Below are 19,438 nucleotides of genomic sequence, written 5' to 3'. Positions count from 1 at the left end.
CAGGGCCCACATGGGGCTCAGAGTCTTAATCCCCATTTTCCCAGATGAGGGAACCGAGACCCAGAGAAGCGAAGCGGCTTGTCCGAGGTCACGTGGCAGACGAGTGACGGAGCGGGATTGAGAACCCCAGACTCCCAGGTCCGGGCTCTATCCACTAGGCCAGGCTTCTTCTGTTCTTCTTGAAGTCGGTCTTCCCCGCTAGACCCTAAGCTTGTCGTGGGGAGGGAATGGATCTGACCAACTCTGTGGTACTGTACTCTCCAAAGCGCTCAGTCCAGGGCTCTGCACACAGTAAGCGCCCCATAAATACCACTGATTGATTTGATTACCATCACCCTTCTCATTATCTTGTATCTACCCAAACGCTTAATATAGTGCTTGGCACAAAGTAGGTGCCTGATAACACCATGAACTAACTCAGTACTATCGTTTTTCTCCTAGCTCCAGGATCTACCAGAATAATAACCAAGGGCAATTAAGGATCGAACACCTGACAAATCTCCCAATTTCAGTTATGATGGAGTAATCACAGGGTAACAACCAGACTTGGCTTTTTGCGCTTGAAGCAAAATCCAGCTCCAAAAACTGGAGAAAATTTATGCTTCTCCCTAAGAAGCAGAAGCATGGCTTATTATTAAAGTGAAGACCAGCTGGAAGTCTTAAATCTTTACAGACTTTATCTTTCCAACCTCCATCTCAATAGGATTATAATCTTGCCTGTGATCTCTCGTTATCTTGAACTATGTTAAGTCTAGGACTCTCTCAGAATGGGCTTTAACGGGGTGCCGACAGCTTCGATTGTTTCAAAAGGCAGCATCGAAAATTTTCCCACCAACTTAAAAGAGTAGGAGGGAAGTGCAACGAAGAAACTTAAGATTACCAAGAGTTTACCCCAAGAAAGAGGAAGGGAAGAGTTGGAGGAGGGAAAAATGAAACCAAGGGCAGAAACAATATAAGGAATGAAGTGAGAAGGTCAGAGTTGTCCTTGCATTTGCACTCTTGTTGACCGACTCTGTTTTACTGTAGTCTCCCAAGCACGTAGGACAGTGCTTAACTCAATGTCTTTCTTCCACAATTAAAATGAGCTTTAATAACTGCTGGGCCACAAAGCCCGCTAAATATCTGGGTGTCCTGAATATTCTGCTTTTCCTTATTTTTGTCAGAGAAACATTTTGCCGTTTGACCTCTGTAAAGTCGACAGAGAAATACCTGGGTGAACACTCACCTGATGTTCGCCTGCTCTTTTGTATTCATGGTCAGCTCACTCGACTGGGGTAGTTCCAATTTACCTTCCTTGGTCTCCGACGGCTAAAAGAGTTGGACGATCAAGGTCACTGCAAGGCTTTCCATTTTGTACGGGCAAATAGAATCCCACGGGCTGCTCTTTCTGGGAAAGGTATGGGCAACTGGGTCGACACGCCCTACGCAACGCTTAGGAAAATTCTCAGTTCCGAGGCCTCTTATGGCACCCACCGCAGGTTGAATTCTTACAACTGAGATGGTTAAGACGGTGATGTGCCAACACCTCAGCCGGGATTAAGGGCTCTGGATGATCCCAAAACTAGTTTGGAGGAGAGGTTGTCCTAGGCACCCAGGATGGAAGTCTGTGGCCTAGTGGATAGAACCGGGGCCTGGAAGTCAGAAGGACCTGGTTTCTAATCCCGGCTCTGCCACTTCTCTGCTGTGTGACCTTGGGTAAATCACTTCTCTGGACCTTAGTTCCCTCATCTGTAAAATGGGGATTGAGACTGTGAGCCCCATGTGGGCCAGGGACTGTGTCCAACTCGATTTGCTTGTATCTACCCCAGCACTTAGTACAGTGCCTGGCACATAATAGCGCTTAACAAATACTGTCATCATTATTATTATCTACCTCAGCGCTTAAAATAGTGCTTGGCACATAGCGCTTAACAAATACCATTTTTTATTCATTCTAGACCCACTCCTTAATTTCTCAGCAACTTCTCTCCACAGCCATCTTTGAAGATAATAGCTCAGTGGCCATACATAGTAGGGGAGTTTGCTCCAGGAAATATTACAACATGTTTTGGACCTGTAAAATACTTGTTTGGTGAAATAAACAACTGCCTGATTCTATTAAAAGTTTGGAGTAACGATTCCTGTTCAGAAACCCTTTTTCCCCCCTCCCTTAGGCTATCTAAATTGACTGCTTAGTTTAAATGAAAAAAAGTTTGTAATGTATTACCTGTTTGGCCATGCTCTCTCTCTTCCGCCAGAACCACCATCGCCCAGATTTCTTTGGCATCTTATCCTTGACCCAGGACTCAACAGTAGCCTGAAAACATTTGATCTGGGTTAGCCGGGCCCTCTTAAATTTCGCACAATCGGCTCGGTTCTCCCCTTCGCTTCCTGGGGTGGGGGCCCCGAGGTGAGTTTTCCAAAAGAAACCCAGGAGTCCTAACGTGTCCTCACCCGAGCCCCACCCCTTCCGCATCTGATCCTCCAGCCAAGCTCGGTCCTGATTTAAGAACGGAACTTGTAGCGGGTTGAGGTTTCTCTTCAGGGCGATGGGTCCGAAGACCCTCGATTCCATCCAGGGCCTTGCCCCCTTCTGGGGACCGTGGGGGCCTGGCAGAGCAAAGGGAACGGAGTTGCCCGCTGCCTTGGTGCACCGTGGGAGTGAAAGGATGGGAGGGGGAAGCGGTACGGGTAGCCCTGTACCCAGAGAAGCTGTGTATCCTAGTGGAAAGAGCCCGGGCCCGACAGACAGAGGATCCGGGTTCCAATCCCAGCTCCGCTACTTGTCTGCTGTGTGACTTTGGGTGGTCACTTCACTTCTCTGGGCCTCAGTGACCTCATCTGGAAAATGGGACTGGGAGCCCCATGTGGGACAGAGACTGTGTCCAACCTGATTACTTTGTGTATCTACCCCAGTGCTTAGTACAGTGCCTGTCACAGAGTAAGTGCTTAGCAAACACCATAAAAAAAAAAGGAAGGTTTCCACGCTGTGCACTTTTTTATTTTATGGTATTTGTTAATACTAAGTGCCAGGCACTGTACTATTCTTCTCTAAGGGCAGTTCAACAGGGGAGAATTGAGTTAGTTAAATCAATATTGAAGTTAGATTCACAAACGTGTTTAGACCCACAGAATTTACACGGGTCCCACCCACCCACGTCATTTGAGGAAATCCAAGTGCTAAACTAAAGCCAGAGAAGCAGCGCGGCCTAATGGAAACAGCAGGGGCCCGGGAGTCAGAGGACCAGGGTTCTAATCCCGGCTTCGCCCGTTTGTCTGCTGTGTGACCTTGGGGAAGTCACTTCACTTCTCTGGGCCTCAGTTCTGTCATCAGCAAAATGGGGATTCAATTGCTGTTCTCTTTCCTACTTGGACTGTGAGCCCCATGTGGGACCTGATTGTATCGCATCTACTACAGTGCTTGGCATATAGTAAGCACTTAAATTCCACAATTATTATGATTACTGAATAAAGGTAAGTTCACCCAACAGTTAACTTCATTAACAATATCAGTCGAGTGACTTCACGTGTCTCTATGAAACTACAGTTTGGTAGATTGTGAGCCTTTCGAAACATGCCAGGCAACTCCATCATCATCATCACACTTGAGAAGCAGCGTGGCCTAGTGGCTAGAGCACGGGCCCGAGAGTAGGAAGGACCTGGGATCTAATCCCGGCTCCTCCACTTGTCTGCTGTGTGACCTCGGGCAGGTCGCTTCACTTCTCTGGGCCTCAGTTCCCTCATCTATAAAATGGGGATGAGGATTGTGAGCCCCACATGGGACAGGGACTGTGTCCAACCCGCTTTGCTTAAATCTACCCCATTGCTTAGAACAGTGCCAGGCACGCAGTAAGCACTAAAGAGACAACACGATTATCATCATCATCATCAACAATGGTACTTATTCCTGGGTACAGAGCATTGTACTTGATTTGACTCAACTCCCAAATTTGCAGCATGATCATTTGAGTAATTCCCAAGCGTTTAGTACAGTGCTCTGCACACAGTAAGCGCTCAATAAATACGATTGAATGAATTTGAGGACAGAGGAATTTTGCTTTCATATTACAGGACAACACGCTGATGGTCAGTTTACCTTGGGCAAGCTTTTCTGGAACACTTGTAAGCTAAGGATCATGGGAGCAGCCAAGGCCCAGTTGTAATACCTATCGTAAATATAAATCGTTGGTGAGAAATCATGGCAAAACCCCATAAAAATGAGTTTGATGAAACGCATCGAACATGTGCTAAACAGCCCGTTTTACTGGAAAAGAGATGAGGGGATAATTTTCCCACACGAGCGATTTTTGCTTTAAGCCGAACTACTTCGGAAAGGCGGCGTTCAAAGAACACGCCGTTTCAACTCCTCGTTGTCAAATTAAGGCAGTGCTGACTAATTTGTTGTTCAAAGTCATTCTCCCAGTAGATCTCCCAAGTTAGAAGAGGCAATGAAAAACAAGAACAGCAATATGGTTAAATGTGTTATTTAAAATGTTGCAAGGGAATTTAACTAGGATACCTTACCTGTTGTAAATCCTTATTACTAGATTAGGATTGTCTATAAGCCCCGGGTTTTCTGCAAATTCATGGTATGTGATGATATGCTCCTTAAATTTTTCTGCAAAAGAAAAATTTTGATCCGTTTGATTACAAAGATGAGGACTTCTCATGAGGACTTGCTCTCTCTATTTTTAAGGTTTTAGGACAATTACAGCCTTTTAATTTTGCATCCAACAAAGTATATATACTGTCAGAGGCCACCCCTTCTTCAAATACCACATAAAAGAAACTAGATGTATTTCTTTGGCCCAAGAGAGAACAGCTGTTCTCACACTCAACATAAGTAAAGGAAAGAGAGAGAGATGGACAGAGACAGAGAGACAGAGATAGGGAGAGAAGAGAGACAGAGAGAGAAGGAGTAAGTGTCTTGTACTCTCTCAAGCGCTTAGTACAGTGCTCTGCATACAGTAAGTGCTCAATAAATTCAACAATGAATGAGAGAGAGAGCGCAGATAACACAGGAGATAACAAGATTCTCATGAAAATCAGCCACAGATGTGGCTTCAGAAAGGAATAAAACACATAGGCAAACATGGGAGAATAATTAGTGCTTGCCAGAGTACAGTTTGCGGTGTGGGGAGAAGTGAAACCCAAACAGAAAATCATACACCTGGGGAATCAAAGACGCAAGAGCATTTCAGGGTTAAAACACAAACTAAGACCGGCTTAGTTCTGGAGCACAGAGGTCAAAGTGTGCTAAAGCGGGCCTATCCAGTAATCGCAAACAACCAATACCTTCTCTCCCCTAGGCTTCCCTCCTCCTAGGTCTAACCAGAGATTGTTTGGCTGGTTTGCCCAGGCCAGTCCACCTTAAAATGGATTTTGCTCAGCTTTGACAGAATGGGTCTTGGGTCAAATTGGAGTAGAACACTCCATTTTTGACTTCAGCATTCAAAAGGAAAAAAGATAGCAGTAAACAAGCAAGACAAATGATTTCAGTAATGAAACGTTTTCCCAAACACATTTGTTCTCCCTCTAGTTGAAGAAATTCTTATTTTTTTTTTTAAATAAATAATGGTCAGTCCTTTTCCCCCCTTCCAAAGGATCTGGATCAAGCCCAATTTATTATGTATAAATGAGAGGGAAAGCTAGAAATGCTTAAAATATAACAAACTGTAAATTACAGGTCGACCTCTCAGTTCAATTTACTGCAAACTGTGGTGAGATCAGGCAGTTAGGTGCTCAAAGTCAACACAGGACAGGAAAGGGTAAATAAGGATACATCAATAAGTATGACTGAATGAAAGAATGAAAGGATTAAAGGAAAATTTCACCCTCTGATCCAACCCGACCGCCCTTTTTATGGTATTTGTTCAGTGCTTACTACGTGTCAGGCACTGTACTGAATGCTGGGGTAGATACAGCTGATCAGGTTGGACACAGCTGCCCCACAAGGGGGTCACAGTCTTAATCCTCATTTTACACACGAGGTCACTGAGGCCCAGAGAAGTGCCGTGACTTGCCCAAGGTCACCCAGCAGATGAGTGGCGGACCTGGAATGAGAACCCGGGTCCTCCTGACTCCCAAGCCCGGGCTCTAGCCACTAGGCCATGCTGCTTCCCCTGGTTTGGAACCACTCGCTGAACAGAATACCAGCTAACGTAGACTAGTGAGCAAAACTGAAAATGGAGAAATAAACCCATCACGTTCCCAGTTATAAGTTTCCAAAAGATCGAGGAAGAGCACGACGCTGAAGAATCATTTCTGAGCCTGAGGCCCCTGCTGGTGAGTTCATTCAATCATTCATTCAATCGCATTTATTGAATGCTTACTGTGTGCAGAGCATTGTACTAAGCGTTTGGAAAGTACATTTCAGCAATAAAGAGAGACAATCCTTGCCCACAATGGGCTTATGGTCTCTGTACCTCAGTCATCCCATCTAGAAAATGGGGATGAAGACTGTGAGCCCTATGTGGGACAGGGACTGTGTCCAATCCAATTACCTTGTATCTACCCCAGTGCTTAGTACAGTTCCTGGCATATAGTAAGCACTTAAATTCCACAATTATTATTATTATTCACTTCTCTGTACCTCAGTCATTTCATCTAGAAAATGGGGATTAAGACTATACGCCCCATGCGGGACAGAGACTGTGTCCAACCTGATTACTTTGTATCTCCCCCAGCAATCAGAACAGTGTGTGGCCCACAGGAAGCGCTTAACAAATTCCATTAAAAAAAGCTCTTTTAAAAACAGATTTGGAGTCGTACGAAATCGGTCGGCGACTTGTTCCCTCAGCAAGTAGGGTGTTTCCTTGGGGCGGACGCCCGCCCTCTTGCCGCCACCCACCTTTCGAGATCTCTCCGTTTTCGCTGAGGCCTCCGCATAAGGACAGGGTGACGTCGGGCAGGTCTATGGCCGAATCGTAGAGGCATTCCGTCCCGCTGTCGGCTGCCGCGCTCCCCACCGACTGAGGGGACTGAGATCCAGATAACGTATCCGTCTCCGTCCACTGCCTGGACCCTGGATCTGAGTCACTGGACGGGAATTTGAAAACCACGTTCACCACACCCTATGTTTCGCTTACCGGCAGCTTTAACGTGTTCGGATCCCCTTGCCCGCAACGACCTCACCTCGCTGCTCTCCCACTCCAACCCAGCCCGCGCACTTCGCTCCTCACCGTACCTCCATCAGAGCTTACAACAGTGAAAGTACTAAACAAATATCATCATTATTATTATTTTTATCTCATCTATCTCGCTGCTGACTTTCCGCCCACCTCCCACCTCCGGCCTGGATCGCCCTCCCTCCTCATATCCCACAGACAATTACTCTCCCTCAGATCGAAACCTTATTGAGGGCGCATCTTCTCCAAAAGGCCTTCCCTGATTATGCCCTCCTTTCCTCTTTTCCCACTCATCTGTGTCACCCTTGCACTTCAATTTGCTCCATTTATTTCACCCCTCCCTCAGCCCCACAGAACTTGTGTACATAGCTGTAACATTTATTTATATTAATGACCATCTCCCCCTCTAGACTGTAAGCTTGCTGTGGGCAGGGCATATGTCTATTGGTCATGTGCTTAGTGTTAGGCTGGCCTGTCCCAAAAAGGAACAAAAACAGAAAATGCATCATCCTCTAAATAAGTTATTTTAGTTTACAAAATATATATTCAAAAGATGTATTTTAAAATCATACGATACACGATTCTATTACATATACCTGGCATAGAGGCATAATTACACTGCCTTTTTTAGAGTGCACACATATAAATATTACTGAAATGTCTAGATACATGGCAGCCATTCACGGTGATACAAAATTGTCACCAAATGGAAAATTTTTATGTTTTTAATGAAAGAGGTACAGAACAAGTGAAGCATTTATTTCGCTTTCCACGATGAAAATGACAAGGCCTTATTTTTTTTAAACAAACAAAATTTAAAAAGTTCTGATGCTACTTTCCTAGAAATGGCAGAATACTACACATCCTTAAGAAAACTGCATTGGATTATTTGAAAACTCCAAGTGAAATGCTATCGCTGCCTCAATCGGGAAAGATCATAGATAGAGAAAATTCCCCATGATACAAAGATGGGAAGGAAAAGAAGACAGTAACAAAAACTGTTAAGAAGTCTTACGCTTCTTATAAAAATATAAAAACAGAAATATTTACGGCAAAATTGTTAGAAACGAGCAGATTTTTTCAAGAAAAAAATGATATGCTGGTTTGATTTCCTTAAAATTGGAAAATTACTGCTCAAATTGTAAATATTTCTCCTTTCAGTCCTACCAGACAGCTAACTTGTAAGCTCATCTCTAGACTCTAAACTCATTGTGGGCAGGGACTGTGCCTCTTTATAGTTATAATGTACTCTCCCAAGCGCTTAGTACAGTGTTCTGTACACAGGTAACCCGCAATAAATAAGATGGAATGAATGAATTAATGACAACTGAAACTCAAATAGACAACCCCTTACTAATTTACCTTTTGGGACATTTTTAAGTATAGTATGTGCCTCGCTTAAGCCACTGTTCTAATATTCTGAAGATTATTTTTACTTCCAATGCCAAGTCTACTTAATGTTTGTCAATAAATCAATGCATGAGATAGTTAAGGTGCCATTTACCACATCTAGAAAAGTTTGGCAGAACACCATAAGTGATGATAGTAATAATAATGGTATTTGTTGAGCACTTACTCTGTGCCAAGCACTGTGGGGGGAATACAAGCAAATCAGATTGGACACAGTCCTTTTCTCACAGCGGGTTCGCCGTCTTAATTCCCATTTTACAGGTGAGGTTAACTGAGGCACAGAGAAGTGAAGTGACTTGCCCAGGTTTACACAACAGACAAGTGGCAGAGGCAGGATTAGAACTCATGACCTGCTCTCTACTGTGACGAATGAGATAAATTCTTTATTCTGAACAGCAGGTGGCAGTTGAAGCCCATGAAAGATGACTCGGGAAGGCTCCCAGGAGGAAACCAACCTGGCGTTCTAATACACTTCCCATTAAAAAAAAACCACCCCAAAACAAAAACCTAGCAAGAGAGTCCTGTCTTCTATTCCAGTGGTTGCTTTAAACAATGGAATTTTACAATTAAGTTTGATTTCTGAGGAAAAGCTGAGATTTAGGTAAGTTAGGGGCAAGTTTCTTCAAAAGAAATGAGCTTCTAACCCTACACGGTATTCCCAAACGCTTGGTGATATTCTCCATTCATTCATCCAATAGTATTTGTTGAGCGCTTACTATGTGCAGAGCACTGTACTAAGCACTTGGAAGGTACAATTCGGCTACAGATAGAGACAATCCCTGCCCAGTGACGGTCTCACAGTCTAAATGGGGGAGACAGACAGCAAAGCAAAACAGAACAAATCAAAAACAAGGCAACATCATCAAGATAAATAGAATCAAGTGGGATGTACACCTCATTAACAAAATAAATAGGGTAATAAATAATATATACAAATGAGCACAGTGCTGAGGGGAGGGGAAGGGGGAAGAGCAGAGGGCGGGGGAGGGGAGGAGAAGGAGCCGAGGGAAAGGGGGGCTCAGTCTGGGAAGGTCTCCTGGAGGAGGTGAGCTCTCAGTAGGGCTTTGAAGAGGGGGAGAGAGTTAGTTTGGCGGAGGTGAGGAGGGAGGGAATTCCGGGACAGCGGTAGGACGTGGGCCGGGGGTCGACGGCGGGACAGGTATGAACGGAGGACGGTGAGGAGGTGAGGGGTGGCAGAGGAGCGGAGCGTACGGGGTGGGCAGTAGAAAGAGAGAAGGGAGGAGAGATACGAGGGGACAAGGGGATGGAGAGCTTTGAAGCCAAGAGTGAGAAGTTTTTGTTTCGTGCGGAGATTGACAAGCCAAGGAGACAGTCAGTAAAGCCTGTTGACTGATTGATAATGTAAGACACCCATGCAAATAAAAACGGCCTAGGGCACACGCTGTTCATGGTAATAATAGGAAAATACCTTCAGGATAGCAGTACCAGATGTTAAAGAGAGGAGAAAGGGAGATACAAAGACAAAGAGAATGTTTGGGAATGAGGGAAAGGAATCAGAATACAAGTGCTTTAGAACAGATTTTCTGGATAGATGGAGGGCCTGGGAGTCAGAAGGACCTGGCTTCTAATCCTGGCTCACCGCCACTTGTCCGTGGGGTGACTTTGGCAACCTCTCTGTGCCTCAGTTACCTCTTCTGTAAAATGGGATCAAGACGGTGAGTCCCATGTGGGCCACGGAACGTGTCTAACCTGATTAACTGTATCTATCTCAAAGCTTAATTCGGTGCCTGGCACTCAGAATTTTAACCAATACCACAATTATTATTATTATTACCCCAGAGCTTAATAGTAATATTAATCGTCATCAACATCATTATGGTACTTGTTAGGCACATACCATATGTCAAGCAGTGTTCTAAGCGCTGCGGGTGATACAAGTTAACCAGCTGGACACAGTCCCTGCCTCACATGGGGCTCACTGTCTTAATCCCCATTTGACAGATGAGGTAACTGAGGTCCAGAGAAGTGAAGTGACTCACCCAAGGTCACACAGCAGACAAGTGGCAGAGCCGGGATTAGAACCCGGGTCTTTCCGACTCCCAGGCCCGTGCTCTCTCCGCTAAGCCACTCTGCTTAATACGGTGTTTGTCACAAAAGTGCTTAACAAATGCCATAAAAAAAAGAAGATTCCAAACAATATTGCTACGCTATCTAAAGGGAGCTGTGGAAAGTGGATCTGATTATTTCTCCAACACAGACCCTACCCTCATCCTCTTCTTTCAAGAGGGATGGAACCAAAATTTGCCATCCGAGTTTCTGACATAATTTCCAATCCCTAAGACTGTCTAAGACTCTCTAAAACTGTCTGTTTTGGTGAGTCAGACAAAAGAAAAATAATCCATACATCCTTTGCAGATTAGATTTACAAACAAAAAATTTCAAGCCCGAAGCACAATTTTAACAACACAAACGGAGCCTACACCGAAGGCCCGGCCTTGGAGTGTGTACAAAAACTCCTCTTTAATAATGAGTTGCATTTTTGTGGAATTTAACGTTCCCCCCTGGGGGCGAGTCAGTTCCCTAATGACAAGTGAACGGCAGTCGCCCAAGAAAAAGCAAACGCCTTATGTTTTAAATTAGCGATCTTTGGGTCTCAAATGGAATTGCCAAGGAACAAGTGAAGGGGTGAGGGAGCTGAGGGGAAGAAAACCACAGTTTCCCTATATAGTGTCAGAAAACTATGAAAAACATGAATGGGACTGTGGGGGTGTCAAAAGGGGAGAGCAAAGGGAGCCTGAAACAGAACAATACAAATGAACAGACCGGAAATGTCGAATCGGATTCTCTGAGATGAGCAAGAGCCCATGTGTGGGAGGCAGAAGGACCTGGGTTCTACTCCCAACTCTGTCACTTGTCTGCTGAGTGCCCTTGGGCAAATCACTTCACTTCTCTGGGCCTCGGGTACCTCATTTGTAAAATGGGGATTGAATGTGAGCTCCACGTGGGACGGGGACGACGTCCAACCCCATTTGCTTCTAGCCACTCCAGCGCTTAGTACGGTACCTGGCACAGAATAAGCGTTTAACGAATACCATTTTTCAAAAAAGGAAGCTCTGCCACTGGCCTGCTGCCAGTCTTTGGGCCAGTCCCTTAACTTCCGTGCCTCAGTTTCCTCATCTGCAACACAGAGAGAAGATATCCGTTCTCCTCTCCTCTACTGAGAACCTTTATGCGTCTAATCCGATTCTCTCATACCATCCCCCGTGTTTAACAGGTAACAATACTAATAATAACGGTAAAAATCATTAATGATAAATAAATACCTTTTGGGGAAATAGAGCGCCGCAACTTCGGGTTCCAAGGCCTTCAGATCGTCTAAGTAAATATCGTCGGGTCCCTGGTGCTGGCTCCTCTTGTGGACCCCTGTCAGCGGAAGCAGAGCCGAGGCATTATTGCGGTCAGAAATCAAGACGAGTTGTTCTCCGAGTGCCAGTTGACGAGTGGAAAGCAGGGCGCTGGGCTCCATTATCCGAGCCAATGGAGGTCGGGGCACGGGCATCGGAAGAAGCAGTGTGGCCTAGTGGAGAGGGCATGGGCCCGGGGGGACCTGGGCTCTAATCCCGGATCTGCCAACTGCTTGCCGTGTGACCTTGAGCAAGTTGCTTCACTTCTCTGTGCCTCAGTTCTCCTGCTCTCCTTCTGACTTAGATTGGGAGCCCCATGTGGGCCAGGGACTGAGCCCAGTGCAATTACCTTGCATCTATGTCATCGCTTAGCACAGTGTCTGGCACCTAGTGAACGCTTGAGAGATGCCACAAGCTATTAATACCGAGAAACAGTGTGGCCCAAAGGATAATGCACTTAATGGATAAGTCCCTGTCCCACGCGCGGCTCACGGTCTCCATCCCCCATTTTCCAGATGAGGTAAATTGAGGTCCAGTGAAGTGACTGGCCCAAGGTCATCTACCCCAGTGCTTAGAAGAGTGCTTGGCACATAGAAAGCACTTAACAAATACCATAATTAATTAATTAAGGGGTGGGGCCAGAATGAGAACCCATGACCTTCCGACTCCCAGGCCCGGGCTCTAGCCACTAGGCCTTGCTGCTTCTCAGGGTGGTGGAGAGGCAACAATGGAGAAGCAGCGTACCCTAATGGTTAGAAGGACTTGGGTTCTAATCCCGGCTCCGCCACCTGTCTGCCGTGTGATCTTGGGCACGTCACCTACCTTCTCTGTTCCTCAGTTCCTCAGGCTCTAAAATGGGGATACAGAGTGCGAGCCCCATGTGAGACGGGGGACCGTGTCCAATCTGATTATCTTATATCTACCCCAGTACGGAGTATAGTGCCTGGCACATAGTAAGTCCTTAATAATAACGTTAGCATTTGTTAAGCGCTTACTATGTGCAGAGCACCGTTCTAAGCGCTGGGGTAGATCCAGGGTAATCAGGTTGTCCCACGTGAGGCTCACGGTTAATCCCCATTTTACAGTTGAGGTCACTGAGGCACAGAGAAGTGAAGTGACTCGCCCACAGTCACACAGCCGACAAGCGACAGAGCCGGGATTCGAACCCACGGCAAGGGCCATAAAAACCAACCAGCCAACAAACGGCCTACCTTTTTTCTTGGACGGAGAGTCCACTTTAGCCACCGGTTTTGTGTCCGAGGAGCCGTCCGAGGAGTTAGGCAGGGGGTCGGGATCGAACACGGGGGAACTCTCGGGGCTCTCGAAGGATGGCTCCAGCACTGCGGCGGCGGCGGCGGCGGGACAAGACGCGTCGCTCACGGGCATGCACAGAGCTCTCGGCTTTGGTTTGACGATGGCGCAGACGGGCCTGTCGAGCGAAGAGCCCTTCTCCGCCTGGCTCGCGAGGCTGTCCTCGCTGGGGATGACGCGGAAATGGGTCTTCTCGGACGGGGTGATGGTTGCCGTTCGAGGGTGGTCGGATCTGTCCTTTTTGCTGATCTGAGAGGGGAACGGCAGCGATCGGTTAGAGGAGGGAGCGGGTGGGCTGGGATTCAACTTTGCGACGTTTAAGGGGGAACGGTCCGTGAGGGAACTTGGGCGCCCAAATGAAGTGGGAGATGGAGAGCGGAAGACACTCTTCAGGAGAGGGTCCGAGCGTATTTAGAAGCGGTCTTTACTTAGCGCGGAGACTAATTGTAAAAAATTCAAAAAAAAATGAAACCTAACAAAGCAAACTGGTTCGTCTCCCCCTTTAGACTAGAATAATGATAATACGTCTATACTATAAACTCCTATTCCCTCTCGGGGTCGCACCTGGAGAGTTTCCAGTTCTCTACCAGTCTCAACTAATAATAATAATAATAATAATAATGTTGGTATTTGTTAAGCGCTTACTATGTGCCAAGCACTGTTCTAAGCGCTGGGGTAGACACAGGGGAATCAGGTTGTCCCACGTGGGGCTCACAGTCTTAATCCCCATTTTGCAGAGGAGGTAACTGAGGCACTGAGAAGTTAAGTGACTTGCCCAAAGTCACACAGCTGGCAAATGGCAGAGCCGGGGTTCAAACCCATGACCTCTGACTCCAAAAGTATGGGAGGGAGAGTCAAACAGAGGCCTGTCCATTCCGTTCCTAGCTTGGCCAGTGGCTCTCGAGTAACAGGCCATCTGCTACAGGTCAAAATTCCCCTGTGCTGGGCAGCAGCGGCACGGGAGAGAGTTGAGAGTGGAGACTAAAGTTTACTGCGCGGAAGGCGGCAATGGTCAACCACTCTCGGATTTTTATCGAGAAAACTCTCTGGATCCACTACCAGCATGACTGCAGATGGAGATCAGGGCGTTCTGGGAGAGATGTGTCCATGGTGTCGCTATGGGGCGGAGACAACTCAACGGCATAATAATAATAATGTTGGTATTTGTTAAGCGCTTACTATGTGCAGAGCACTGTTCTAAGCGCTGGGGGAGATACAGGGGAATCAGGCTGTCCCACATGGGGCTCACAGTCTTCATCCCCCTTTTACAGATGCGGGAACTGAGGCACAGAGAAGTGAAGTGACTTGTCCACAGTCACACAACTGACAAGTGGCAGAGCCGGGATTCAAACCCATGACCTCTGACTCCAAAGCCCAGGCTCTTTCCACTGAGCCGCACTGCTTCTCTAAGACAAAATAAGACAAAATAAGGTCCTATAAGCAGGGATCGTATCTCCCAACATTATTTGTATTGCAAAAAGTGCTTAGCACACAGTAAGCACTCAATAAATACGACTGATTGATTGATTCTTGCCACCTTTCCCCAAACCCTCTTTTCTAAGGCTTTTTTTAAATACAGTATTTGTTAGGCAGTTACTATGTGTCAGGCACTGTACTAAGCATTCATTCATTCATTCAATAGTATTTATTGAGCGCTTACTATGTGCAGAGCACTGTACTAAGCGCTTGGAATGTACAAATCGGTAACAGATAGAGACAGTCCCTGCCCTTTGACGGGCTTACGGTCTGATCGGGGGAGACGGACGGACGAGAACAATAGCAACCTGACTGTGTCAGGTTGGACACAGTCCCCGTCCCACATAGGGCTCACAATCTTAATCCCCATTTTTACCAGTGAGGAAACTGAGGCCCAGAGAAGTGATGTGACTTGCCCGTGGTCACAGAGCAGACAAGTGCCAGAGCCAGAATTAGAACCCAGATCCTTCTGACTCCCAGGCCGGTGCTCTATCCAAACGTTTAACTCTTAATCGATCAATCCGATCTAGTGACAGCTAGCGGTGTGCAGAGCACTGTACTAAGCGCTTAGGAAAGGACAATATCACAGAATTAACAGACACATTCCCTGCCAACAACGAGCTTACGACGGAGTCTGCTAGGGTACCAGCACAGATAGGCTTAATGTGTATATATGTATAATTCTATTTATCTATTTTGATGCTATTTATGCCTTTCCACTTGTTTTGCTTTGTTGACGGTCTCCTCCTCCTAGACCGCGAGCCCGTCGTTGGGTAGGGATTGTCTCTGCCTGTTGTCAAACTGTACTTTCCAAGTGCTTAGCACAGTGCTCTGCAAACAGCAAGCGCTCAATAAATACGCCTGAATCAATGAAGGAAAGGAGCATAATTCGGAAAAGCAGAAATAAGCCTTCATGTCATAATTCACCTTTCCAGAACTTGTTTTTACCTACTGTGCCAATTTTCTCATTACATATAGGGAAGAACACTTCCAGTTTCCCCTTTTAAGAATGCTAGCTTTTAAAATTTATGTTCTTCCCCTACAAGTATCTTTCCCAAAATGGATCCACGCTTAAAGCCAAGTGGAAGATGACAACGAGCGAAAGATTGTCTTCAGGATCTGCCTCGGTTTCCTCGGACTGAAACCCCATGGAGGCAAAGTCTTAGACGCCATCTGTTTTCTACTTAAAACAGCCACAGGATGGCGGTGCAAGCATTTTTTAATGGTATTTATTAACTAGTTACTATGTGAAAGACAATCATAATAATAATAATTATACTTGTTAAGCCCTTACTATGTGCCAAGCACTGTTCTAAGCGCTGGGGTAGATACAGGGTCATCAGGTTGTCCCACGTGGGACTCACGCTTTGAATCCGCATTTTACAGATGAGGTAACTGAGGCACAGAGAAGTTAAGTGGCTTGCCCAGGCTCACTCGGCAGACAGGTGGCGGAGCAGGGATTCGAACCCATGTCCTCTGACTCCCAAGCCCATGCTCTTTCCACTAGGCCACGCTGCTGCTCATATTAGAGCTTACTGCGTGCAGAGCACTGTACCAAGCGCTTGGGAAAGTACGATATAGCAATAAACAGACATATTCCCTGCCTATAACTGGCTTACAGTCTAGAGGGGGAGAAGCCCTTTAATAGGCGCTGCGGTTGATAGAAGCTAATCAGGTTGGATACAGTCCCTGTTCTGTACAAGCTCACGTGGCTTAGTGGAAAGAGTAAGGGCTCAGGAGTCAGAGGACACGGGTTCTAATCCCGGCCCTGCCACTTGCCTGCTGAGTGACCCTGGGCAAGCCACTTAACTTCTCTGGGCCTCAGTGACCTCATTTGTAAAATGGGGATTCAAACTGTGAGCCCCCCGTGGGACCACCTGATTACCCTGTATCTACCCCAGAGCTTAGAACAGTGCTTGGCACACAGTAAGCGCTTAACAAACACCATCATTAATATTATCATTAATCTTCATTGGACAGATGAGGGAACTGAGGCTCAGAGAAGTGAAGTGACGTATCCAAGGTCACACAGCAGAAGCACTGGAAGCAGCTTGCTATGGATAGAGCCCGGGCCTGGGAGTCAGAAGGACCTGAGTTCAAATCCCGGCTCTGCCACTTGTCTGCTGTGTGACCTTGGGGCAAGTCACTTCTCTTCTCCGGGCCTCAGTTCTCTCATCTGGAAAATGGGGACTTAGAATGGGAGCCCCTTATGGGACAGGAACTGTATCCAACCAGATTTGTCCACCCCAGCACTCAGTACAGTGCCTGGCACATAGTAAACGCTTAACAAATACTGCAATCATCACCCTCATCAGACATGTGGTGGAGCCGGCACTGAACCCAAATCCTCCTTTACTCCTAAGCGTGAAACAGCATCCTTTTCCTCAAATGGGTGCTAAGGCTCAACGAGTACTTTCTCATTTCATGGCAAAATCAAATCATTTATTTTCCTCAGTTCGTGTGTCAGCTTCTGGTCCTTTCTTTACCTTGGTGGACTCCGGAAATCCTCCCCAAGTCCACTCCATATGAGACTCTGATCTCAGCAAGCTCTCGGCAGGCTTCACTTCCAGTTCCGAGTCGCTCTTCGGACAGGCCGTCTGGGAGAAAGCACTGATGACACAAAACAACAGAGATCACAGGATCTGAAAACCCCGGGAAGGCGGGTGTGCAGGATTGAAGGATCAACTCCAAACCGCCTCTCAACCGTCCTGACTCGCCCGCCATCGTAACTGACTTTCTCAGGCTTGGTTCACTCTCTTCAGGAGCAATGTATATCACGCTTGGATTCCCGTTTGGGCGGGGTGGGGAACTAAAGAGGGAAAAGGATTGAGGGGGGAAGGAGAGGAAGGTGTTCCAAGTTGCTTTCCCCATGACCCCCTCCCTACAGATGTGACTTGAGGCTTCTGAACATCTAGAGACGGCAGGATGATTCGCTATAGTCACCCCTCTACTAAAAACAGAACAGGTTCCAAAGTGATTTACTTCTCCAAGGGCGACCAGTCTCCGTCGGACAATGGGTAGTGATCGCTGGCGTGGAAGATCAGAGGCTCCTTAAAGTCTTCATCCTTTACTGACGCTGCTGCCCTGCAGGAGGCCAAGCAAAAAAATTGCAATTAAAATTAAAAAGTGAGAACAATGAGAGACTCATCATGACATCTCTCTCCACACCAGCTCGAGCAAACCGCAGGATCCAAAGGACGATGCCAGGGAAGAGAGCTGTCTGTAGCCAGGCATTCCTAAGGTAACACTCGGATGGGGAAGTTTTATCGACTAAGGACATCCTACATTTCTCAGGCGGCCAGGTACTTGAAGAAAAAGCAAACCGATCTAAAAGTTAATTTTTTCCTTTAGGAGTTTTAAGGTAATAATGCAAATATCTGCACATGCCAAGAAGAGCAACTCAAAAGACACGGATTACAATCAACCGAGAAGCAGCGCGGCGTAGTGGATAGAGCACGGGCCTGGGAGTCAGAAGGTCATGGGTTCTAATTCCCGCTCCGCCGCTTGTCTGCTGTGAGACCTGGGGAAAATCACTTCACTTCTCTGGGCCACAGTTACCTCATCTGTAAAATGAGTTTGAGGCTGTGAGCCCCACATGGGACAGGGACAGTGTCCAACCCAATCTGCTTGTAAAGTAATAAGAATAATGATGGCATTTGTGAAGCGCTTACTATGTGTCAGGCACTGTTTTAAGCGCTGGCGAAGATATGAGGTGATCGGGTTGGATACAGTCCCGGTCCCACATGGGGCTCACATTCTTTATCCTCGTTTTACAGATGAGGTAACTGAGACCCAGAGAAGTGAAGTGACTTGCCCAAGGTCACACAGCAGACAGGTGGCAGAGCCAGGATTAGAGCCTGGATTGCATTCACTCCAGCGCTTAGTACAGTGTCTGGCACATAGTAAGCGTTTTACAAATACCATAATAATATTATTACTATTTTTAATTGACAGCTGTCAAGTGTTCGGAAGTTGATTTTCCGGGGGGTAATTTTCGATAACCTTTTGTTCTCTCTTCCTCCGTTTTACTGCTTGGATAATCAATCCATCGTATTTATTGAGCGCTTACTGGATGCAGAACACCGTACTAAGCGCGTGGGAGAACACAACAGAGTCGGCAGATACATTCCTTGACCACGAGGAGCTTGCAATATAGAGAAATGGGCCATTTCACATTTGTTATTACCTCTGTTAAACTCACGGACATAGGAAGGAAGAGACTTGAGCTTCAGAAACAAGTTGTGCGTTAGAAAAGTTTGGGAGGAAGAAATTTAAGCTCTTTGGCTAATGTCTTCAAATTCACAGTTTTAGATTTTCTTTAGGTTTCATTCACCTATGCTCTTTTCCCCTTTTTGCTCAGAGTTCTGAACACACTGTCACTAAGATGACTTGGATCACAGACGACAAAGAACCCAATTATGACTTGCAATCAGTGAAAATTTGAATTCAGAGATTCTTCATTATTTTAGAATACACATTAAAGGATGTCATTCTTCCTCAGAAGGAAGATCCTAGGGATTGGGTTAGGGAAGTGTCCAAGAGCACAGAATTTTGGTGTTCTGGCTAACACATCGCCATATGACATTTGTGTGAAGGATTTAGCACAAAGTCTTTTGTGAAATGAAGACGTAGAATCGAGAAACACGTTTCACAGAGGCCTCAGGAAAGGATTTTGAAGAAAAACCCTTTGTCCAGGGTCGTAAATGTGGCTCAGTTCCCTCATCTGTAAAATGGGGGCGAAGACCGGGGGCGGGGGGGCCCTTACGGGAC

At 46.4% G+C, this 19,438-nt stretch overlaps 1 protein-coding gene across 3 annotated transcripts in view; it reads right to left on the bottom strand.

The window, feature by feature from the left end:
- LPIN2 (lipin 2) overlaps nucleotides 1-19,438 on the bottom strand; it is a 111,144-nt gene that overhangs the window by 14,886 nt on the left and 76,820 nt on the right. For all 3 annotated transcript variants that reach the window (XM_007667152.4, XM_029064914.2, XM_007667150.4), the window contains exons 5-13: nucleotides 17,651-17,752; nucleotides 17,155-17,278; nucleotides 13,093-13,441; nucleotides 11,801-11,900; nucleotides 6,830-7,017; nucleotides 4,504-4,597; nucleotides 4,076-4,145; nucleotides 2,207-2,296; nucleotides 1,226-1,308 (exon numbers count right to left, since the gene is read on the bottom strand). In XM_007667152.4, coding sequence (XP_007665342.1) covers nucleotides 1,226-1,308; nucleotides 2,207-2,296; nucleotides 4,076-4,145; nucleotides 4,504-4,597; nucleotides 6,830-7,017; nucleotides 11,801-11,900; nucleotides 13,093-13,441; nucleotides 17,155-17,278; nucleotides 17,651-17,752 — 1,200 coding nt within the window. The remainder of the gene's footprint in view (nucleotides 1-1,225; nucleotides 1,309-2,206; nucleotides 2,297-4,075; nucleotides 4,146-4,503; nucleotides 4,598-6,829; nucleotides 7,018-11,800; nucleotides 11,901-13,092; nucleotides 13,442-17,154; nucleotides 17,279-17,650; nucleotides 17,753-19,438) is intronic.

Source organism: Ornithorhynchus anatinus, chromosome 5 (genome assembly GCF_004115215.2).
Source record: "Ornithorhynchus anatinus isolate Pmale09 chromosome 5, mOrnAna1.pri.v4, whole genome shotgun sequence".
NCBI classification, from domain to species: domain Eukaryota; kingdom Metazoa; phylum Chordata; class Mammalia; order Monotremata; family Ornithorhynchidae; genus Ornithorhynchus; species Ornithorhynchus anatinus.
Note: the sequence above shows the minus strand (reverse complement) of the source record. Positions and strands in the feature narration are given on the sequence as shown.